Source organism: Diabrotica virgifera, chromosome 4 (assembly GCF_917563875.1).
Source record: "Diabrotica virgifera virgifera chromosome 4, PGI_DIABVI_V3a".
NCBI classification, from domain to species: domain Eukaryota; kingdom Metazoa; phylum Arthropoda; class Insecta; order Coleoptera; family Chrysomelidae; genus Diabrotica; species Diabrotica virgifera.
In genome coordinates, this window is record NC_065446.1 from 116,896,688 (window position 1) to 116,922,492 (window position 25,805).

At 36.1% G+C, this 25,805-nt stretch overlaps 2 protein-coding genes across 2 annotated transcripts in view; one reads left to right on the forward strand and one right to left on the reverse strand.

Moving 5' to 3' along the window:
* The window catches only part of LOC126883124 (gastrula zinc finger protein XlCGF52.1-like), a 71,202-nt gene that overhangs the window by 26,116 nt on the left and 19,281 nt on the right, over positions 1 to 25,805 (reverse strand). The window lies entirely within an intron of this gene.
* LOC126883123 (periodic tryptophan protein 1 homolog) lies at positions 1,192 to 9,597 on the forward strand. The gene is made up of 4 exons (XM_050648368.1): positions 1,192 to 1,644; positions 3,327 to 3,662; positions 5,073 to 5,267; positions 9,051 to 9,597. The coding sequence occupies exons 1-4, from the start codon at positions 1,326 to 1,328 to the stop codon at positions 9,566 to 9,568; spliced, it is 1,368 nt and encodes a 455-aa protein (XP_050504325.1). The 5' UTR covers positions 1,192 to 1,325; the 3' UTR covers positions 9,569 to 9,597.

The following is a 25,805-nucleotide window of genomic DNA, read 5'->3' on the forward strand; positions in this document are numbered from 1 at the left end:
GTTGGTGCACCGGTGTTGAAAGGATTAGCCGACATTACTCGTTTCCAGGGGACGCCCAATTGTATTCGCAAGTGATCACAATCTACGTGGAGGCTCCTTTCATGTCCCTCATAGGATGCCAAAGTGTCAAGGCCAAAGGCCAACATATTTGGTTAACATTTAAATGGTTTTTACCCATGTATTTTTGGTGGCTCAGCATGTGATTTGCCTGTATCAGCACTGATGATGATCTATGTAGATCGAAAATGTTCTATGATTTAGATGTGGCTCTTTGAGGATTTTTTAATAAATATATCTTTCATAAAGGATTTTTTCAATAAAAAATTTTTGTGATTAATAGTATACAGCCGTTGGTCTGTATTGTCTGTCCTATATTGGTCCCATGGAGTCAACACATTGACCCCATGGGTTAATGTGTTGACCAAGAGGTTCAAATTGCCAAGAGGCAGGTGGGTGGCAGCTTGAACATTGAATTCAAGCGAAAAGAAATGTTTATTTATCAAATAAACATTTTTTCTGTTTTCTGACAGCAGTAAAATGTATTTTGAATTAAATAAATTACATACACTCTTCCTTTTGTGTCGATTAATTTAAGTCAAAAAAAATTTTTGGAGACCCTATATAAAAATAATTATCCACATTAATTATGTTATCTTAATGTTTATATTACTAAGTAGAGAATTGAATGATCTTTTAAATAAGCTAGCACACGACCCCTATTCTCATTTAAATGAATCATCGATTACGTCATCACGGTCAGATGGATGACGTCACTATACTAAAATCACAATCAAGATGCACTAGAAATAAACAAACCAAGACACCTCAAATGCTACGAGGAGCACTACGAGGAGGAGCATATTATATACATTGTAAATTATGATCCAAGAGTGCTCCTCGTAGCATTTAACGTGTCTTGGTTTGTTTATTTCTATTGCATCTTTATTGTGAATTTAGTATAGTATGATATATCTGCCAACAAATCATAATTTAAAGATAAAAATGGACATCTTTCGGAATTTTTCCAAAGTCACCGGCTTACGTAATAATTAATTTATTCCTTTCATTTGCACCATACTATATATTATTTATTGAGTGGACAAATGTTAAAAAATAAGTCTGGCAGCGAACTTTTACGAATCAAAAAAACTTTTACCCTTGTCAAATGATACGGTAGCTGCATATCTCACCTAGTAAAAGGCTCCAACATTTGACACTTCTTCATGCAACATGTTCTGTTCTGTGTCAATCTAACCTAACCTAACATTTTCAAATACGAATATGAAAACATTTCACCACATCAACACGTGAATTAATATTCGAAAATGGAGTACGAAAATACACAACAAAATATAAACTTCGTACCGTGTGTAAGATGGGTTAAACGAGGAGTGGCCAATTCAAGCCCAGTAAAATTGCAACTGTCGAAAAACGAGCTGGCTCAAATTATTAATGACACCAAGATTAAATTACAAGAATCCAATGAAAATGAAGATGAGCCTATGGAAGAAGGTGAAACGTCTCAAACAGATGAGTTTGCCTTAGAGGATTACGATAAAGAAGACGAAAATGAGGACACTGCAAATGCTTTAGGAATTGGATCATTGGCAGAACTCGATAATGATGCTGCAGACAATTTTTCTGGTATATGTAGTTAAATTAGTTGATATATTAACAAAAATATATTGATTATGAATGCAAAATGAAAGTCATCGAAGATTGTTTACTAATACTACATTGTTACCAACAATAACATACCTATTTACATTATTTCGGATGCTCTAAAAAGATCATTTTTGATGTATATCCATAGCATTCTCTCGGGTTGTGCAGCAATGACGTTATACGTCTCCCTAAGCTTCTTTTTCCTTTGACATTTCCCTGCATAATCAGTTGGAGCAAGCTGTCTCTCTCCACATGTAATATATCCAAGATATTTGAATTTTGCTGTTTTGATTGTATTTAAGATTTGTTTGTAACATATTCTGTCCACGATATTTTCAGAAATTGATGTTGCAATCAAGGTCCAAGCTTTCATTCCATAAAACAAATTCAAGAAAATGTAGCACCTTGCCAACCTAACTGTTAGCCCCAACTTTAAATCTCATGTGCAGAACACTCCTCTCATTTTGTTGAAATCTTTTTATTTTTCTTTTATCTAACATGTTTTCTACTAAGCGACTCATATATGAGCCACACTGATTTTTTGCATTGACCAGTGTCTCACCTGTGAGCCGGGATTCACACTGCACATACTGGAAATGTAAATAGCTATGATCTACGAGGATGAAACTTAAGTACCCCCTTGGTACCGAACATGTTAATACAGGGGATAACGTCATTAACAGTTTAAATTATTGTTAAGAAATTGAGTTAGAAAAGTTGTTAAAAGTTGCTTTTTACTTGAAAGTTACTTGATTTGTTATTGATTTTTTAACCAAGAGGAGTAAACTAAAAAGACAGATTCACACCCAAGAAAGTTACTAGAAAAGTCACCAAATTCATCTTCTTTTTTCGTTGATCATATCAGCTTTCACTGATAATCCATACATATTAAATTATACTAAATAACACATCGCTAAAGAGTTCTAAAAACAAGTGTTTTTATATAAAAGTAGACTAAAAATTAAAGGAATAATGCAGAAAACACAAAAAATCGTCGATTTACTTAATTAACCTATAAAATGACAGAAGTGCCAAAATTTCATAAATTTAATGTCATTAGTGTCAAAATTTAATAACAGTAAACTTGCCCGCAGTTGGACCAATTAGAAACAAGCATTACGGCACGGTAAATTTGAATCACTCCTCTTGGTTAAAAAACAAACTATAAGTATTATAATTGAAAAAGACAATTTATGTTTTCTTTCGATTCAGAGGCGATGCATAATCTCTAGACAGCTGTTTCTGTCTTACAGACTTCTTCAGTAGAGCTACGTGCACACCTCTCGAAGCAAAACGAACAACCAAACTGTCTATTTAAGTGGAATTTTAAAAAATAGTTTACAATCCACTTTTGGGATGCTGCAGTGACATCTCTTATAGAAAAGCTAAGTCTCAGATAAAAAATTCACTATTAAAATAAAAATTAAAATAGCAAATAATTATGTAAATCTGAAAACTTTTCTTGTTGGAACTTCTTTCTGGTACATCCTTAATCTCTGTATAAGAACAAGAGACGACGAATACAGAAAGCGAAAAGGACTTTACAATATGCAGTCACATTCCGCTTTCATTCGTCCATGAAAAGGTCCGAAAGAAAGTTTCTAGTACTCAAATCTGAATAAAGATACTGTATGTATTAATAATTATATATTTTGTTGTAGAGTCAGACGATTCTGAAAAAGAAGATGATAAAATCAAACCATCTGACAATCTCATACTAGTAGGACATGTAGAAGGGGATGCAAGTCTATTGGAAGTCTACATATACAATGAACAAGAAGAGTCATTGTATGTTCATCATGATATTATGTTATCATCCTTTCCTCTGTGTTTAGAACCGCTAAACTATGAACCGAAGATGCCCAAAGGAAATTATTGTGCAGTGGGATCAATGTCACCTGTTATAGAGGTCTGGGATGTAGATATTATGAATGTTATTGAACCTTCATTTACTTTAGGGAGACCTGCTAGTAAAAAGAAGAACAAGGAACATATAGGTATATTTTATAATGTAGGCTGTATAGAAAATGGGCTATCATTGTAATCTGTTTCATAAGTAAAAAGGACTGCACTGCACACATCTTATGGAAAAAATAATGTCACTCAAATACAATAAAATTTACATTAATAGATTTGTCTCAAAATTACAATGGTTTTGTATCATTGCGTCAACTCTGAATTTTAATTAACAAGGGCGTAAATCGTAAAGTTTATCGAAATCACATTTTTGAAGTTCATAAAAGTGTAATTCATAAATGCTATTACTCTAATGGCTATTCACAAGGGTTTACCCAGCGAGCTAAGCGGATTACAGGAACTATATACTTTTGTAAGCCTGGTCAAATTATACCTACTTACTCTATTATCGATAAGATAAAATTAAGTCTTTTGAAGAAATATTTACGAACTTGCGATTTACAACATATTTTTTCTCTTTGACTCACATACACTCCTATTTGACTTTAGATTTATTTATATTAATTTACGCCCTAATTATGCAAAATTCAGAGTTGGCGCAATGGTATAAAATTATGATAATTTAGAGACGAATCTATTCACGTAAATTTTTTTTCATTTGAGTGACATTATATTTTCCATAAGATGTGTGCAGAGTCCTTTGTGAAAGATGTAATATTATTTTTCACAATATTTTTGATTATATCGTAAGGTAGTAAAGGATATTATATACAGTGCCAGCCAAAAGTCCCCTCCTATCTCATATCTTTTAAACGGTTATACTTTGTCAAATTTTGAGGAAGGAAATAAACGGACTTAGACTCCTCAAATATTCATAACATGTGACGTAATAGTGACAGATGACGTTAAATGACTTTGACCGATAACTTTAAATGGGATATTATGGCAAGTGATATCTCGTTTGAAATACCTATTCCATCATACTAATTTTATTGGGGATTAGGTTGATTATTAAATAAATACTAAAATTGTAACCCCACCTATGGTTATTTGTCAAAAAAGTTGATTTCATTTCTCTAGTTGTTTTACATCAACAACATTTTTGACAAATAACCATAGGCAGATGCTTGAATATTTATAAATTAAATGCAAAACTACAATTTTAGTATTTATTTAATTTATTCATCAAAATCAACTTCTTAAACAAAATTAGTATGATAAAATAGGTATTTTCCATACCTTTCAAACAAGATATCACTTGCCATAAAGTCCCATTTAATATTAGCGGTCAAAGTGGCTCTGTAACATCATTTATCACTATTACATAACCTCTCACTATTTAAGAAGTCTACATCCATTTATATTTTCCCTACAAATTTCACTATTAAGTATAACCTTTCTAAAGATACGAGGAGGAGGTGACATTAAGCTAGCACTGTATAATAAATACTATTTTGTACAGTTTTACTACAGTATTGCTTATATTTCAGGCCATACGGATGCAGTGCTTTCATTAGCTTGGAACAAAACCTTTGAACATGTGTTGGCTAGTGGATCTGTAGATCAAACAATACACTTGTGGGATATGGAAATCAAAAAACCAAGTACAACCATTAAATCCTTCCAAGAAAAAGTTCAATGTCTCGAATGGCATCCTTTAGAGGCACAAACACTTTTAGGTGGAGGTTAGTATTGGTGTTAGTATTTTTTTTAGTTAATACACTATTCCAGCATCTTTTTTTGTTTGCACATGGCAGAAAAATCACACACAGATCAAATTAAATTAGGACAATTTTTTGTATTATCAAGTAAAAAAATATTTTTAATTTGTATTCTAAGATCAATTTATTAAGTGGAAATCGAAACATCAAATTTCGTACTTGTCATGTAAATCATGCTTTTAACTTTTATTTTACCCCCTCTGTAGTTCAGTGATAAGAGAGCCTACCTTAGGATCCAAGGGTTGTGAGTTCAAATCTCAGCTGGGTAGAAAAATTTTCATTTACTTATTTAAAAATTAATAAGTGAAAATTGTTTCTATAGATGTGGGATCGCTACTCACAGGAGGGACCACAGACGTTCGGATACAATTAGCATCTCTTTCTAAAGACAATGAAGTCAACTTTACTACAGTAGGAAAAATGAAAGAATACCCATGAACGAACATACAAAACACGCTGTATTTTCCTGTCACCGTAAGTGACAGGTGGTGAGCGCAAGTACATGTAATAATTATTATTACATGTACTTGCGCTGGGCAATTTTTTGTGTGACACGGTGACAGGAAAATACAGTGTGTTTTATATGTTCATTCATGGTAATAATTATTATTACATGTACTTGCGCTGGGCAATTTTCTTTGTGACACGGTGACAGGAAAATACAGCGTGTTTTATATGTTCGTTCATGGGTATTCTTTCATTATTCCTACTGTAAGTAACCATTAACTAAACATACACACTACACTTCCTGATTGCGAAATCAACTGTACCATGCCAATGGCTATTAGTTGTCAAGGCATTAATAAGTTCCGTCTGGATGGCATACATGTCAGCCAGATGATGCCTTCACCAATGTGAGAAAGGGGCGCATGTATGCCACTGAATATACACATTTTTAATATGTGTTTTTTGTCCATTCAGGGCATATGTCAGAGACCGACAATTAAAAAAAAAATAATTATTGCCGTAAAATTCATTTTCATATTCATTTTATATTATGTTTAAGAATGACTAAAAAATATTTTTATATTTTTGAAAATGTTTTATTGAATAACAACGGATACAAAATGAAAAATACTAATAGAGAGAGAGAGAGAGAGAGAATATGTTTATTGTCTAAGAAAAAATCTTGTTGACAAACACTGTTTAAGGGTTTTAAATAAATAAATTAAATTAAAATATGACTAAATATAAAATATAACACATAACACATTTACATTATATAACAACTACAAAATATGTAGTATTGTCAAAAATAAAAAACAAACAAACTACAAGCTGTAAAACTAAATCACAAACAATAATGACAAACAAATTGACAAAAAAAAAATATACACAAGATCACAAATACATCAGCTCCAATGGTCCTCAAAAAATTCTGTCAGATCATAATAGGCCCTCTTAGCGAGCAGTCTATCTAATGAATTTCTAAACTTTCTAATAGTTTCCAAATTTTTTATTTCACTAGGTAGTTTATTAAAAATTTTGATGCCGTTAAAAATAAATGAGTCTTTGACTAGTGTGCTTCTAGGTGTAATCAAAGCTAAATTGCTAGCAAATCGTCCAGATCGATTATTATTTTCATATAGATGTTTATTCTTAAAAATAATGCTTGCCGTTTCCAAAATGAAAAGAGATACAAGTGTAAGGATACTGTGTTTAATAAATAAAGGTTTACACGTTTCTCTAGAATTTACCTGGCACAACAGGCGTACTGCCTTTTTTTGAAGCAAAAACACACTACTGAAAAGCTCCTGACTACACGCTCCCCAAAACTGAATTGCGAATCTAAGATGTGACTCTACTAGTGCAAAGTACACAGTTCTTGCTTGGGCAAAACCAAGCTCCCTTCTAGTCGACCGTATTGCATAGCATCCAGATGCAAGTTTTGAATTCAAGGCTTCGATATGCGATTTAAATTTAAGGTCAGGATCAATATTCAGGCCAAGAAACCTGACGGACAGCTGAGGTTCAAGTTCCAGATGTAATTCAGGCATAACATGTTTAAAACACAGAAGCTTGGTTTTAGAAGTGTTTAATGTCAAAAAGTTCGCCGTGCACCAATTTCCAATCATTAAGAGTTCCCTACCTACAGATTGGCGTAAGACATTCAAATCTTTAGCATGCCATATAAGAGTGGTATCATCTGCATAAAGGGTGAAATGAGCAGATACATCAAGGTAGGCTAAATCGTTTATATATACCAAAAACAGAACTGGTCCCAATACCGAGCCTTGGGGCACTCCCCAAGTTACATTCATCAAGTCAGAGTCACAGTCTGTTCTAACAAACTGACTCCTACCCGACAAATATGACTCCATCCAACTCAGTGACTTATCTTTAATTCCGTAGTGTTTAAGCTTCTGCAGCAGCAAACCATGATTGACACAGTCAAAAGCCTTCGTCAAATCACAGAACACTGCCGCAACCATCTCGCCTAAATTAATATTATTGTAAGCTATCTCTAAAAAACTGAAAATCGCGTCGGTCGTGCCAGTGTTACCACGGAAACCAAACTGTTTCGGACTTAGTAGTTGGTTAACCTCTAAAAATTGTATTAATCTTGCTTTAACAATTTTCTCTATTATTTTTGCCAACGTAGGTATCAGAGAAATTGGCCTGTAATTGGAAGGGTTTATGTGATCTCCACCCTTGTGCAATGGAATTACAACATTTATCTTCAGGAAATCGGGAAATGTGCCAGCATTAAAACTATCATTAATTAAAATAGATAAAACATCCAAAGCAGAGTTTGGTAGATTATTGAAAACTCTTATAGAGATGTCATCATAACCCGAAGAGTTTTTGTTTCTGATTGATTTAAATATCTCTTTCAATTCCTCAACATTAGTATCATAAATTATGAAGGGACACATAACTTCTGTTTTCTTCAGATATGACAAAGGATCTGTACCATGTCTCAACTGTGCATATTAATGCACAATTAGTGCATTAATATAACAATATATTGTTTGAGAGGTTATTTGAAAACCCCGAATGAAAAATTCTGTTGTTGATAAAATATCTGTTGTCGATGTTATCGATGATAGCGACTAACGGAGAGTTAACAAAATCTGAAAAAATCGAAAATTTTGCTTTTTGCACCAATATTTTCACCTATAAGCAAAATAGGCTCATAGATCAAAGAAAGGCTCACGCTGTCAAATGCATTTTGCAATTTTTTAAAGTGCTTATTTTAAGCCCAGCATAATTTTGCAAATTTGCAATTTTTTTGGACCCTGGATTGCAAAATTATCATGCAAATCTATTAAACCGATCCTAACAAAATGTAGCAAAATTTAGCACATGTATCGGTTGTATTATAAAGTTTTTCTAGGAGGAATATGAAGGCTGTAAGTTATGTTTAAGGGGTTGAAAAAATTTAAAGGAAAAAGTCCTGTTTTCCGAATTATTGCTATTTTTTAAACAATAAACATTAAAATTTCAATTTCTAGGTAGTCAAATAATATCAAACGTAAAATTGACAAACGAAACTTTTATTATCTATAATTCTTTTTGTAGGAACAATATTTCTCGAGTTATAGGCGAAAACACATGAGCAAAAAGCAAAAATTAACGATTTTTTTTTAAATTCTGTTAAATAAAAACTTAAGCACAAGATTTGAGACTGGCTCATATCGTAATTATTGATATAAGGCACATCCTGGAGTGATTCAAGCACAAAAAAATAGATTCCTATGTAAAATACTAGAATGCTTTAGAAATAAGTAAAATGTTTGGTTTCAGGTTGTGACAAATCTGCAAGAGTATTTGATGGCAGGACCCCTGAAACCCACCAAACTTGGCTACTTGATGGAGAAGCTGAAAGGCTATGCTGGAACCCATTAGAACCTTTCACATTTTTAGCAGGTACCAGCAGTGGGTCTGTACAGTGTTTCGACTGTAGAAAAGGACAGCTATGGTCAGTTAAAGCACACAGCAAGGAAGTAACAGGGTTAGTCCTTAGCAAACAATGCCAAGGATTGTTGATTACTTCTTCTACAGATGAAACAGTTAAAATTTGGGACTTGGCTACACTGGAAGCTGAACCTAAGCTTGTTAATGAAAAGGAGTTTAATATGGGGAATATTCACTGTTTGGATTTATGTCCAGACTTGCCGTTTGTTATATCTGTAGGTGGAGATAAGAAGTCAAATAATTTTACTGTTTTTGATGTACAGAATATTGATGTTGTTAAACACACATTTGGGCCAAGAGGATTGGTACAGCTAGTTCCAGATACAGAAGAAAATACTAATACGTAATTTTATTGTTTAATAAAGTTTTTATTTTATTTATTTGTAATAATTTCATGCTTCTTCTTTAAGTACCGTGCCCAAATATTAGTCATTGGTAGATTCCTTGACAATTTGCCGATACTGTTTTCGATTACTGAACAATTCATCTTCTGATGAGCCAGTCCATTGACAAAGGTTTCGGAGTCATGAATATTTCTTTCTATCAATTCTTCCTTTTCCCTAAATTTTTCCGTTGAGTACTAACTGCTGTATCCATTATCTGCGACCTTTCATTATATGCCCCATATATTCAAGTTTTCTCTTTTTTACATTCGCTTTGACCTATTCTTTTTAAGACTTCTATGTTTGAAATGGGCTGAATCCATGAGATTTTAAGCATTCTACAATATGACCACATCTCGAAGGCTTCTAATTTGTTCATAACATTAACCTTCATAATCCAGGTTTCACATCTACACTAAGCATCAAAATTAACGCACCACGTTAAAAATGGGACATTTTTGATGTCTTCTATTTCCTGAACTTGTTGTCCGATTTTAGTGATTTTTTATATATGTTATAGCTTTATTCTTCAAGAATATCGATGTAATAATATTGTTGCTAAACAGATAAGTATCATTGTATACCGGGTGTAAAAATGATAGTGTGTTTTTCCCTCAAAGTTTGGAACACCCTGTGGAATATTCTAGCATATATAAAATATTGAAATTAAAACTCAACTATAGCCTTAGGCTTTATTAACATCTTGCTTTTTGATTCATTCGCTTATGTTGGATAATAAAAAAGTTAGCTACTTTAACAACTAGCAACGTTCTTCATCAATACTGAGTGTTTCTAAATAAGTGCGACAAACTTTTAAGGGGTAATTCTGCATGAAAAAATAATGACAGTTTGCTTTATAAACGTATGCTTGCAAATGCTTCGTTTCCGAGATACGGGATGTTGAATTTTTTCTTACAAACTGACGATCTATTTATTGCTCTAAAACCAGTTGAGATATGCAAATGAGATTTGGTAGGGTTTATTGCACATTTTTGGCATACAATTAAGAATTTTATATTCACCATTACGGGTTATATTACCCGGTCATATTACCCGTATGCACGCCAGTGGTGAATATAAAATTCTTAATTGTATGCCAAAAAATGCGCAATAACTACCTCTTAAAACTTAGCAAATTTCATTTGCATATCTCAACCGGTTTTAGAGCAATAAATAAATCGTCAGTTTGTAAGAAAAAATTCAACATCCCGTATCTCGGAAACGAAGCATTTGCAAGCATACGTTTATAAAGCAAACTGTCATTATTTTTTCATGCAGAATTACCCCTTAAAAGTTTGTCGCACTTATTTAGAAACACTCAGTATTGATGAAGAACGTTGCTAGTTGTTAAAGTAGCTAACTTTTTTATTATCCAACATAAGCGAATGAATCAAAAAGCAAAATGTTAAGAAAGTCTAAGGCTACAATTGAGTTTTAATTTCAATATTTTCTATACGCTAGAATCAGGGGTCACCAATTATATTCCCTGAGGGTCCGTTTCGAAGACATATGACACTTCCGGGGTCCGGACTTAATGCTATATGTGTCCGGTTGTGCTGATTCGGTTTCTTTGCGGATTAATAACAAATCAAAAGGGTGCCGGGCGAAATTTTTAGGCAGAAACTATTTAACATTCTTTTTTAACAAATTCAAAATATCACGTTTTTTGCCCCCGAAAATATTATGTTTTTAGCATTTTTAGGCCATCTTAAACAAAAAAGATCTTTTTTCTCAAAAGTTGATAGATTTTGAGTTTAACCGATTTACTTAAAATCTATAAAATGCGAAAATAAGCATTTTCGAAGCTTGAAAACTCATGTGTAAATTATTATTTTTCAGGTTGTCACGTGCCTAAATTGAAGCTTACACATCCAATTTCAAGATTCTGCTGAGTAATCGGGGTATATTTCAATTTAGACCGTTGTTTTAATTGTTAATAATGCGCGTCCTTGACCCTTAATCTACCGCGGTGGCGCGTCGCACTATGTGGTGCGTATCGCACTACATGATTGGCGTATTTAATTAGCACATTGGCAATAATTAATTGAATAAATAAATAAATTATTAAAAAAAACTATGTTAATAATATATCATAAAATTTTGATAAATGTCAAATATTAGTTGGGAATTTTTCGCATAAGTACATATATGTATACATGCGACAGAGACGCATCATAAAGTGCGACGTCCGACAATTAACAATAATTAAAAAACAACGGTCTATATTGAAATAAGCCGTGAATCTTGAAATTTAATGTATAAGCTTAACTTTAGGCACTTGTCAACCGGAGCACTAATAATTTACACATGCGTTTCAAGCCTCGAAAATGCGCATCTATGCGATTTTCGTATTTTTCACATTTTAAATAGCTTATAACTCGAAAACTATCAACTTTTTATAAAAATGACAAGAGGCCGTTTTTGTTTAAAATCACCCAAATAACCAATAAATACATTTTCGGGGCAAAAAGATAATTTTAAATTTATTTAAAAAAGTTGTTTCCTATGTAAAAAAAATGTACAACCTGTCTCAAATCCAGAATGAGTTTAGTACAACAGTACAACTGATTTTCATTAGGGAGTTGAGATTTATCTGTTAGCTGAGATTTGCACCGATTTTTAATAAAGTTTATTCTTGAAACAGAGGCTTCGCACATATAAGTTGAGCCAAACATAGTACACAATTTCATGGCCAAACATTTTCAAAAATTGGAAAACACTATATTCTGAATTTAATCACGGTCCGCACAAAACTAGCATACGGTTCGGATGCGGACCGCTAATTGGTGACCCCTACGCTAGAATATTCCACAAGGTATTCCAAATTTTGAGGAAAAAACACACTATCATTGTTACACCCGGTATACAATGACACTTATCTGCTAAGCAACAATCTTATTACATCCATATTCTTGAAGAATAAAGCTATAACATATTAAAAAAATCACTAAAATCGGACAATCGGTTTAGGAAATACGAGACATATAAAATGAACGCAAGAGCCTGACGGAACGTAAGAGAAACGTAACGGAACGGAAGAGTTGGCCAAGTTTCATCTTCTACAGTGCATTTCTTACGTCTGGCCAATCATAACGAAGAATTTTGTTCTGTTACTCAAAGTGGACCCGCCCAAACCCCTCATCCCTTTTGTAAAAATTTGTTTGTCAGCATATTCGAATTTTGTTAATTATTTGTTACAATAATTTATTAATTTAATAAAAATATATCATAGTGTAGTTTCAATATTTCAGATAAATATGAGTTGTTTATTAAACTAATTCGGGGTTATCCACACATATACGATAGGTAAATCCAATAAACATTAAACATTTTAACGACTAGGAAATGAAACAAAATAGTTGGAAATGCCACGGCACCAAGGAGCATACCTTCGTGTATTACCTAATCCGGGGGACAGAGTTGCTCGCGTCCGTGGTCTATCGTAAGGTACGATCACACGTGTCCCCTGGGTAACGCTAAATGAGCAGCAGCGATTTGTCGTTACGCGCGCTGATCCATGAGTGTACGAATCCCTACTCGAAACGGCCCTTCTCAGGGCAGCGACGCAGACCTCAAAGTCATCTTCTGGAACGCTGGAGGTCTAAGCAACAGCAAGTTTTTAGAACTCAAACGAAGCGTTCTCGAAAAGAACGTTGATATATATGTCATTGTAGAGGCAGGAGCCGCTACAGACACACCTCACCTCTACCCTACAGTTGGCTATTCAACCCATGTGCTGAAGAGGAGTCGACAAGTAGCGTCAGGAATTATCATCGGAATCAAAACCCCTCTAGTATGCAAGACTAACATAATTCACGAAAGGCAGGATAGAGATAAACTGGAAATGTTCCAGGTCGAAGTCTGGAAAAACTCGAAACATGTCACCCTTTTCTTACTATACAATCCGCCAGATAATATACCTGCATTGGAATTGGTAGAGCAACAAATCCAGCCAAGTACCATCATAATTGGAGATTTCAATAGTCCATCCACGAGATGGGGCTACTCTAGAACCACCAACGTTGGGAAACACCTCGAGGACTTTTTGGATAACAACTATCTTGATGTAGTGAACACCCCACCTACGTTCTTATCGTTTAGAGGAAGTCAATCAAGGCCCGATCTTGTCGTAACACACCCACACATTACAGGGAAGACCAGTGTAACCCTCCTGGACGACGCAGCAGGCTGTGGTCACCGCGCTCTGCTAGTGACATGCAAACTGGCAAAGGACAAAAAAGCCCAAAATCGCGCCCCGCGCTGGAATTTTAAAAAGGCGAATTGGAAAAAGTACAGGGAATGCACAGATGAAGTCCTTACTCAACTAACACTACAAGAACCAGAAGAAGCAGCAAAGAAAGTAACCGAGGCCATACTTAGATGTGCAAAAGAGTGCATACCGCGAGGTCAAATTAAGGGATATAAGACTTTCTGGTCCCCAACGCTATCCAAATTGAAAGCTGCCAGAAATAAAGCCAGGGCAAAGCTGAAAAATCCAGGCAAATGAACGATTGTGTAGAGCTTCGAAAGAGACAAGCGACCCTAACTCAAGCCATTAAGTCAGGGAAAAGAGAAGCTTTCAAATCCTTCCTTGCTAAGCTCGACTTCCGAAAAGACGGCGTCAAAGCGCACAGGTTCGTTACTACGCTAAACAATGATGGAAACAAGCAACAGCAAATGCCAATGAGAGGCATGGCTAGAGAACTCACCACACATGCCGATATAGCAAACGAACTCTGTAAACACTACACAAAAGTGAGTAATATTAAGATAAATAAGAGGGAGAGAGCAAGACTGTTGCGCTATCCCCCTCCCCGGCGGATGAGCAAAAGTATAAAGGACATATGTACAGAAGATTTCTCGATATCGGAGCTGGAAGCGGCTCTCTCTGACACAAAAACGAAAAAGGCAGCAGGGATTGACGAGTTGTACCCGGAAATGCTTAAATATCTGGGAGCCGCAGCCAAAAACACTATTCTGAGCTTGATTAACCTAACATGGAATTCAAGAGTCCCAAGTCAATGGAGGAAGAGCGAGGTCATACCCACCCTAAAGAAACAAAAAGACCCGAGCCTGACTGATAGCTACCGGCCAATATCCCTCACAAGCTCCTTATGCAAAGTAGCCGAAAAAATGGTTCTGGACAGACTGAACCGAGCCATAACCCATCTTGAACTGATTGACGACGCACAAGCTGGCTTCAGGAAATACAGGAACACCATGGACCATGTAGTCGAGTTTGCTCAAAAAGTCAAGGATGCTTTCCACCGTAAGATGTCAACAGTTGCAGTGCTAGTAGACCTCAAAGCTGCATACGACACAGTATGGAGAGGTTTGCTGTTACACAAGATAGCGAAGTCTGGAATTGACGGTAAACTGTTCAATTGGATAAAATCTTTTCTCGGTGAAAGGTATCAGAGAGTCAAATTTCACAACCATTGTTCCAAATTCAGACTACAAAGACAAGGGCTGCCACAAGGAGCTGTCATCAGCTGTCAATTGTTCAACCTAATGATAAACGATGTGCTCGCAATGATTAGAAAGACACCTGGTGTTGATGCCCTCCTGTATGCCGATGACCTCCTAATATGGGCATCAAGTAGCAGTCTGAAAGCGCTCGAGGGAGTAATGAACCAGGCTCTCAAAAATCTAGAAAAATGGGCGGATAAAAACTGCCTAACTGTCAGTACAACCAAAACCGTATATCAAGTACTTACCCTTTCAACAAAGCAGACTGCTGTCAAGCTGACATACAAAGGAGTCGACCTGGAAAGAGAGGATGTAACAAAATACCTGGGGGTGTACATAGATAAGAAAATGAAGTGGAAACCTCAAATCGACGACATTGCAGAGAAAGCCACAAAGAGATGTCGACTGCTCAAACGTCTCACAGCAACAAAATGGGGCGCCACGCAAGATGTCTTGGTAGCAACATACAAAACCTATGTCCGGCCGATACTAGAATATGGGAGTGAAGCTACAATAACTGCGAGTACAAACACCACCTCCAAGCTTGAAGTCGCCCAGAACACTGCCCTTCGCGTCATCACCGGTGCTCCAAAATCAACACCGATTACATCAATGGAAGCCCAGACCGGTATTGAACCAATACAATGCCGCAGAGAGCAACACGCGTTAACCTTCTGGGAAAGGCAAAGACGAATACTTCCACAAAAATGGGACGAATATAGACAAGCAGCCTCACGTCTTAAAACACAAACCACTCCGCTTACAGTAGCAAATCAAATCATGGAAAAATACCACACTGACCTGTCGAAAGCCGCCCCCTTCCCAGCGCAAACTACACTCGCCCGCTGTCTACCAAACACAGAATTGCGTCTTGAAAACCATAACGACCCGAAGCACTTATCGTCAGACATTGTCCTAAGGAAAGCCGCCCTAGAGACGATACACACCAATTACCCAGCGCATGAGTGGCTCCACATCTACTGCGATGGCTCCTCGATGCCGGACTCGGGAAGAACAGGAGCAGGATATGTCTCAACGTTCTCCAAAGGCTCCATAGCTGTGGGTGCCCCTCTCACCAACTATGATGGCGAAATTGCTGCTATACACGAAGCCGCTAAAAGTATCGAGAATCTCCAACACCCCCAAAAAGTTGCCTTCTTCATCGACTGCCAAGCCGCAATCCTCGCCCTGTCGACAAATCGATATACCGACTGTGCCCAAACAATATCTTGCCGCGTCCAACTATCGAACTTGCTGGAAAAAGGGTGGCTGATTACTTTACAATGGATCCCTAGTCATGTCGGTGTTGAAGGGAATGAAGCGGCGGATGAACTTGCAAAAGAAGGCACTACTCTTCCACAGCCCCCTAGCTTCCAATCGTACACATCAGCAAAGTCCACCATTAAAAGAGGAATCAAAGCGAAGATAAAAGACCAGCAAATACAAGCCGGTGCTGGAAAATCTTGGGCCCACCTAATAGAGTCACCAATCCCTCACAACTTGCCGAGACCCATCAGTGTAGCCGCGTTCAGAACAACTACGGGGCATGACTACCTGGCCTCCCATCTACATCGCATCGGCGTCCGTGAAAATGACAACTGTCCACTATGTAATCAGCCCCAGATGGATGCTGCTCACCTCCCAGAGTGCCCAGCCCTGATAACAGACCCACCCGAGGAGGATGAAGATCGCCTACGAGAAACGGCTCGTCTATACTGGTCAGCGCGCCGCCAAATGGCTAAGGGTGGGCGTTGGCTAGTAAGTAAGTAAGTATTTCCTAATCCATGTAACACACAAAACGGATATTATAATAAATAATAGTATAAATAAATAAACATAAAGTTTGTTTACGGTTCGTATAATTTATAGGCTATGTTGTTGAATTAAGTCAGTTTCTACTCATGCGCAAAAATTCCGCTACGTCGAATTATAAATTGACATATTACTTTCTTCCGTCTCCGTTGCGTCTATGTCTACGCTACGTCAAACTATAAATCCAACTTTAGTGTATATCCAACTATGTATAATCCAACTGTAGTAATACAGGATACAGATAACATTTTAGGAACTTGATTCTTAGTGAGCACTCACAACGAGGCGCCGACCCTCGCTCCCTAGTATTGCTCGTACCATATTATCGATCGCCAGGTAAAATAAAATGCATTATGTTAAATGCGAGCGTTCACGAAAATGAAGAGTACGATACTAGGCTCTAGGCGATGATACCATCCGATGGTCTCCGTTATTAACGCAACTTTTCTACGGATATTGGGCTATTTAAAAAAAAACCTTTAATCCGGGATCGGTCGCAGTGTTATAAAAAAATCTAACATTTTATCCTTTTCTGTGATAATTTGATGAATAATTTGCCAATATAGCTTTCCACTCGTAAGTGCCTCGAGGAAGAATGTAGTAATGCACATGTCCAAGTAACTGGACTGAAAACGTAGGTCAAAATTTTTAAGTATAATTTTCCAATATTATGTCGTAAGAGTCTATTTGTACTCAGATATCTATACATATCTAAACGATCTCTATCCTAACCATAAATTAACAGTTATAGGCACTGTTGGAATTCCGATAAACTGGTTTGGTTGTGTAAATAGTTCCAAAGCATATTCCATTTTTACCCTTCTCGACAGGCACGTAGACAGGAAATGTGCTTGAGGGGGGTCCAAACACAACTCAAATTTTGGCGCTCTCTGAACTAACTAAAATAAGACAGCTCTTGTTTCGATTCACAACGAAATGATTACGTATTTATTATTTTTGAAGTTATACTTCTTTACCGGCGATAGAGAGTGATTTTTTTATATGTTAAAACCTATCAGCCCGGCGCATGCGCATTATAACTTTGTTCTGATTGGATGTTCAAATGACATGTCAAAAATTATCCGATATGGCAGCTGTGGTTTGGAGGTAAAGGTAAAGGTAAAAAAATGTATAATATATTAGTTTTATTGTTGTGAGGACAGAAACAAAAAAGTTTATAATATTGTAGTGACTTTTAAATAGTTTTTAAAAACAACAGGTACGTAATAATTGTTAATGTATCATGGGTATAAACCTACCTATTTGATCTGCCAAAATACATAGTATGTAATACTTTTATTTATATAATTTAATTACCATCAAAATTTCTATCAATATTCACCTAATATATTGTTTTTTTACTCTATGTTTTGTTGTATTTTTTCAATTCTAAATCATTTCAATTCAAAATTAAAATAATTTGATCAATTTTCAAAATATCAAAATATCACAAGTTTAATCCGTTTAGTTAGTCGATCTTCGTAAATAATGACACATAGTGTCCGTGGCTAAGCGGAGAAGGCAAATGAATTCCAATACCAACCGCTCTTATCAGCGCTGGTTCGAGTCCCAATAGAAACTTTCTTTTTTGTTTTTTTTAATACATTTTATGATTGTAAGTATATTTATTATATAATTGTATTTTCAGAAAATACGTATTAAGTTAAAAAAATTTTCGACAATTAATGTTCATTAATTTTCATGTTTAATGTGTTTGTGTGTGTTTTATTCTTTTATTATTTTAATTTTTGGCACTGTTCTAATAAAAATGTTTGAGAAGTAGTAAGTATAAATTAGTTTAATATTTAAACAAAATATAAATAAAAAGTATATTAATTTCGATTAAATCATATAATAGAAGTATAACTTCTTACGTGCGTACAAAGTACACACACATTCTTTTTATTACTTAGTTCTACTCCTATTCTGAGTATTGGGAACTAATCTTGATTAGAATTTTGCCGTGCTGGAAAAAAAGGGTAGTGAGATGCAACTTGATAGATCCTCTAGATTCGTTGGCTTGCAAATTTTAGAAGCCACGAATGGTGTAATCAGGAGATTAGTTCTGATAAAGTTTTATTTTTAATATTGTTAATATTAAAAGTACAACTTTCGTTCGTCTTTAGCAGATGCCACCACAGCATCCATTTCATCATAATCTTTCGTTTGTGGGTAGAGGCTGACAGCCAGAATTTTAGTGGTTCAGAGAGAATCAAATATGTGCTCTCTGAAGAGATTCTAACAAGGGTCGAAATTATTTAGAGCACTTTTGGCGCTCTCTGAGCTAACTAAAATAAGACTGTTCTTGTTTCGATTCACAACGAAATGATTATTTATTACAACTCAAATTTTTTGTTAGATTAGACGGTAACATTTTTCAAATTTTACGTAATTTCATTATTGTATATTTAACCCTTTGAATGCTGCGGACGTCATTTGACGTCTTTGATTTGCCGTGCCTACAGTGCTATGGACGTCATTTAGTTATTTTGATTTGCCGTGAAGTGCTGTGGCCGACAATTGCAGTTTCCTGCGCACGTGTTCATTTGTGGGTAATTCAAGGCGGGGCTAGCGCTTGCTGAGTAGTGGGCGGTCTCTTTACGTCTGCGTTTAGATGTTGTTATTCACTCATTGCCGATGCTTGTCCCAACACGAAAACATTGCGATTTCTATCAGTTTTACTTTAGTATTGCATCATTTTTACATCAGTATCGTCCTATTAGTTTTTATAAATAATGGACGAGCAGCAACCGGGGCCTTCAAAAGCGTTACCAAGACCTAAGAAGGGGCAGTTTTATACTGAAAAAGAGTTACTTGAAATTCTTACTCGAAGCGACAGTGAAGACGAATACATAGAAAATACGCAAAATGCTTTAGATTCCGATGAAGAAATGGACGTTGCTCAAGAGCCCGAAGACCAAACATCGAATAATACCTACGATTTTCTCTGGAAAAAAAAAAGACCTTCTACCAAAAACATTTGCATTTGACTCGTCAGAGGTTGGTTGCACAATTGATGGGCTGACTGCTGAAAATAAACCTTTGGATTTTTGTAAAGTATTTTTTACGGACAATATAGTAAATCATATAGTTACGGAAACAAACAAATTTTATATTTACGTTTGTGAACATGTGGAAGTATCCGCTAAGTCACGTTTGAAGAAATGGAAAGATACAGATTTCAATGAGATGTGGTTATTTTTTGGGATTACATATCTGATGCCTCGTGTAAAAAAATTGCGCCTCAGTGAATACTGGTCAACAAACACACTATTATCTACTCCAGCATTTTCTGAGCTTATGTCGCGTGACAGGTTTTTTCTGATTTTGCGAATGTTGCATTTCTCGGACAACAATCTGCCAAAAAACGGCGACAGTTTGGTCAAGATTAGAGCAGTAATAGACCACGTACGTGATGCTTTCCGAAACGCTGTCAAGCCGCATAAAGAATTGTGCATAGATGAAAGCCTTTTGCTTTTCAAAGGCCGACTCTTTTTCAAACAGTACATACCCTCGAAGAGACATCGATTTGGTGTAAAGTTTTTTGTTTTATGCGACGCAGTGACTGGGTACATTCTCGATTTTGTTGTCTATACTGGAGCAACAACTGACTTACAAACGAATAATTGTAATTTGGGTAAATCTGGCGATGTGGTGCTAACGCTTTTGGCACGCTATTTGGATAAAGGTCATACTTTGTATTGTGACAATTGGTATACAAGCCCCAGTCTGTTTGTATGGCTGTATAATAGAGCTACAAATGCGTGTGGAACTGTGCGGAAAAATAGAAAATATATGCCGCAAATGGCAGAAAAGCTTCAGAGAGGAGAATGGAGTTTCCGAAGTGATGACAAATTGTTGTCGCTAAAATATTGTGATAAACGAGAAGTATACATGCTTACGAGCTTACATAACAACACCGGTATGGAAACTGGTAAAAAAGATCGCCTCACTGGGAGGACAATTGTAAAACCCCAGTGTATTGTTGCATACAATAAGTTTATGGGTGCAGTAGGCAAGACGGACATGCTACTGAGTTCAGTAGAGTGCGTCCGAAAAACTGCGAAATGGTACAAAAAAGTTTTCCTTCACCTTATGGATATGGTTCTGCTCAATGCAAACGTTTTGAATAATATAGTAGCAAAAACTAAAACTTCGTTGGCAGAATTTCAACTGACACTCATCCAACAGATAGTGGAAGAAAATCACAAGGGGAAAATGCGCACGTCAGCAGGTCGAAGATCAGTCGACGACAATCCATTGCGGCTTACTTGTAGGCATTTTCCGTCGCATGTACCTCCCACAACAAGTAGGAAAGTTGGACTAAGAAAATGTGTTGTGTGTGCCAAAAACAAAAAAAGAAAAGAAACAAGTTTTATGTGCCGTGAGTGCAATGTGCCTTTATGTGTTGTGAATTGTTTTGAAAGATTTCACACCATCAAACATTTTTAGAAAGTAAGTTCTACATAACAAATGACTATTTGGTTTTATTTTTTGTTTTGGATAATTTTGTTTTTCTTTTGTTATGGATAATTTTGTTGTTTTTTTGTTATGGATAATTTTTTTGTTTTTATTTGTTTTGTTAACATTTGTTTACATTGAATTTGAATGCAAAAATATGTGCAATAATTTTTTAATTTGTTTTATCTATCTTTCTATCCTAAGTTTTTCTAAACAATAGCGTTTTTGTATTTTTTTGTAAAATTTATTTTGTTTCAAAAAAAAATAAAAAAAATTATAAATAATTACCCAATTATTTTGTTTATATAAAACAACGTTATAAAGAATCATTTAGTCGCATTATTTAGCGCGAAAGCGGCCGACCGTTTTGACGTCAGAAATAGCCGCACTGGGGCATGAGTATCGCCGGAGAGAGAGCCGCATCGAAAGGGTTAATATCATTTTAGCGTCTCTGATAATGTTACTCATCACATATAGTCGGAAAAATGAAAGAATACCCATGAACGATCACATCAATCACATATTTTATATTTGCTGTTTTTTTTTCATAAATAACAAACGAGACAGATAGATTATTCATCATCATAGGTGGCTCGGCAATCCGTTGTGGATCTTGGCCTGCTCACAAAGAAGTCGTCACTCCTGTCGATTCCTGGCAACTTCCCTCCATCTTCTGACCCCTAGAATCTTTAGGTCTTCTTCCACATCATCAATCCATCTTCTTCGTGGTCGTCCTCTACTTCGAGAAAGATTATTAATAATCTGAATAATATGTGATTGACGTGATCGTTCATGGGTATTCTTTCATTTTCCGACTGTATAACAGGGTTAAAGTGGAGATTTGCGGGTGACAATGCGAGACGGGAAGATAATAAAAGATGGAATGCTACAATACAAAACTGGAGACCGTGATAGGAAGAAGAGGAAGACCTTAGATGCGATGAAAGTTTTCGATATTGTATAAGCTACAGGAACTCACTGGAAAAGCGCAGCCAATGACAGATTATATGGAAAGATTTCCTATGTCCAAAGCTGGATAGAAATGGGCTAAAGAAGAAGATGATGATGTTAGAGACTACTATAACGAAATATAGGATTCCATAGAAAAGAGTACATCTGGTCTTCTATTCAGTTGCCGACCCAGTAATTTTTGGTTATTTGATAAAAAAATGTACTTACTTGGCTTTAACTCAACATTCCAATGAACGGACCAAAGAGCCAATAAAATGAGTCTTTCGTCGTTTCCCATCTTGTTTCCGGGTGAAGTTTTTACTCGATTCATTGTTGAGAACAAACGTTTTACACTGGCCGTTGTGAGAGGGATCGTTGCCAAAATTGTAAGGAATTTGTAAATTTTTGGAAAAAATCTTTATTACAATGTTCATTACGCGGAAAATTTCGGTATTTGGTTCCAAAGATGATATTGTATTACAGTTATACCATAACATATATTCAGCTTTTATTGCTGTAAGAGAAGGGTCGTGGGAGTAATAGGCAGACAAATTTTCTAGCAATTTTGCTTTTTCTGTGGAGGCAAATCCAGGTAAAAGAATTTAAAATGTAGATAGAATACTTTTCCTTGTGGTAAATCTGATTTTTAAACTGGATATATGTCGAAACGTACACTGAATAAAAACAAATAATCCTAGTAAAAAATAATAATAATTTCGTTTACTTTTTCAAAAATAATAATAATAACTTGGGGATATACTTGCTGCTTTGGTACCAAAGCCGAGACAGTTTTGGGAGGGGTCCGGACCCCATGGACCCCCCCTTTGGCTATGTGCCTGCTTCTCGAGGCCCGTGTTCCTTGCTATCCATGTGTTCCTCTTATCGATATCGCAGTTAAGGAATGTGAGGCGGGTCCAGCGGGTACAACACTTGAAATGCAAGATTCTACCCCTATGGCATAAGAAAAACAGATGAGATGCATCGAGACCGTAAGTGTGCACACATCGTTTTTCGTTCTTTCCCTAGTGTTTCGCATTCGACAAGTTTTATCGGTAAGTGGTTTTAATTACACTGGTCAACATGGAAAAATGAACAGACACTCTGATGGGTGTTCTTAACTAATTTTGGGTCGCTGAACTCGAATATGACCTCCGTTTTTTTCCATCACCCTCCATTTTTCCGCTCCCCCCTATTCTTGCCAAAATAGTGGTGAAATAGGTAAATTTCGTTTAATTTGCTCATTTCGCCGCGATAAATGCCAACTTATAGATTAAAATTACAGTAAAATAATGATTAAGATTATGCCCAACGATAAACATAATTGGGGATCCGAGGGGGCGAAAAAAGGGGAAGAAAGGGGTATTTTTCTGAAAAAAACGTAAAAAATCAGCATTTTTCAGTATTTTTTTTGGAAAAAAAGCGACATTACAGGCCTTTTGCCATTTTTTACACCTTCCCACTACCCCTTTGCACCTTCCTATCTCTCTTTTTCACCCCCCCCCTTCTCTCTTTTACACTACTTGAATTAGCAAGCAAGCACCTGTCAGTTGCAGTGAGCGTGTTGTTCGAGACAGACTGTCTCGAAGTTTTTAAAAGTGAGGTGTTTGCGTTTAGCACACGTGTTTTTTTTTTTCTGTGCTTCAAGTACATTTCTTTGTAAAGTTTTTGGAGTTACAATGCCGCGTTTTTGTAAGAATGATGTGAATTCTTTCTGTTATATTTGTGGAGAAGTAACTTTTAAGAATCAAAGGAGACCTTTAAATAAGATGGTTCGAAAAGCTTATGAGCATTATTTCGGTTGCAAAGTCGGGGATCAAGACAAGCCATGGGCCCCAAAATTATGTTGCAATAGTTGTTGCACTAATTTAAGTTCGTGGTTACGTGGGAAATCACGTCCAATGTCCTTCGCTGTACCAATGGTCTGGCGTGAGCCCACTTCTCATGCCGAGGACTGTTATTTTTGTATGACGAAAATATCTGGATTTTCGCGAAAATCGAAACGTACCATCACTTATCCGAATATCTCTTCGGCAATTAGACCCGTGGAACATAGTAATATGCTGCCTGTTCCCATACCACCCGTAAACTACACCCTAGATGATGAAGAATCAGCAACTGAACAGAATGCGTCACCACTGGAAGAGGAGACCTCACATGGGAGCCAAGATGGAGACTACACGCCTAACGGTTCGAACGAACCACAACTTTTTACTCAGGAGGAATTGAACGACTTAGTTCGCGATTTAGACCTGCCTAAAATAAAAGCTGAGCTTCTTGGTTCATGACTTCTGCAGAAAAATCTCCTGCAGAAAGATGTCAATATTACGTTTTTCAGAAAAAGAAATTCCGCCTTCATTTCTTTTTTCTCGCGAGATGATGATGATGAAGATTTAATTAGCTGTAACAACATTGCAGGACTAATGACTGAGCTAAAAATACCATACGTATCTGAAAACTGGAGACTTTTCATTGATTCCTCAAAAACTAGTTTAAAAGCGGTTTTACTTAATAATGGAAATGATCTACCATCGGTCCCTGTGGCCTATGCAACCAGTATGAAGGAAACATATGACAATCTAAGAAAAATTTTGGAAAAAATTAGTTACGATCAACATCAATGGAATGTTTGTGCTGACCTCAAAGTAGTGGCAATATTAACTGGATTGCAAGCTGAATACACTAAATTTTGTTGCTTTCTTTGTGAATGGGACAGCTGTGCTAAAGATCAACATTAGTAGACAAAAAAAAAATCATTATACCTCCACTTCACATTAAGCTGGGCCTTTTTAAACAGTTCGTTAAGGCTCTAAATAGGGATGGTAAAGGATTCTTATACCTGAAGCAAAAATTTCCGCACGTAAGTGATGCCAAAATCAAAGAAGGCGTATTTGTGGGACCCCAGATTAAACAGTTATTTGATGACGATGCTTTCTCCAACAGTTTGTCAAGAAAAGAGAAAAAAGCCTGGGAATCTTTTGTTTTTGTTTGTCGCAATTTTCTTGGAAACAAAAGGTCAGATGACTATCAACAACGAATTGATGAGCTACTTAAATCTTACAAGGCTTTAGGTTGCAATATGTCATTGACAGTCCATTTTCTCCACTCCCACCTGAGTTTTTTCCCGGAAAATTGTGGAGCCGTTTCGGACGAGCATGGTGAAAGATTTCATCAGCAGATTGCCCAAATGGAGAAGAGATACGCTGGAAAATGGAACCCTAGTATGTTGGCGGACTACTGTTGGACTCAAATTCGAGAAACACCGGAGGACGCTTACAAAAGGAGAAAAATTTCCAAGTAGATGCAGGTATGTTTTTTTTTCAGACTTTTTGATTGCTTAGCCTTATGATTAATTTCAATACTTTTTCTCCCCCTCCACCTTGTCTAATCATATTTTTGTCATAATTCTCAGATACAATCAAAACCACATAAGAGTTTGTTTCAAATAAATAGGTAACTTCTTTTTTTTTTGTACATCCATATTTATGTTTTTTTTTCTTGTTGAAGAACG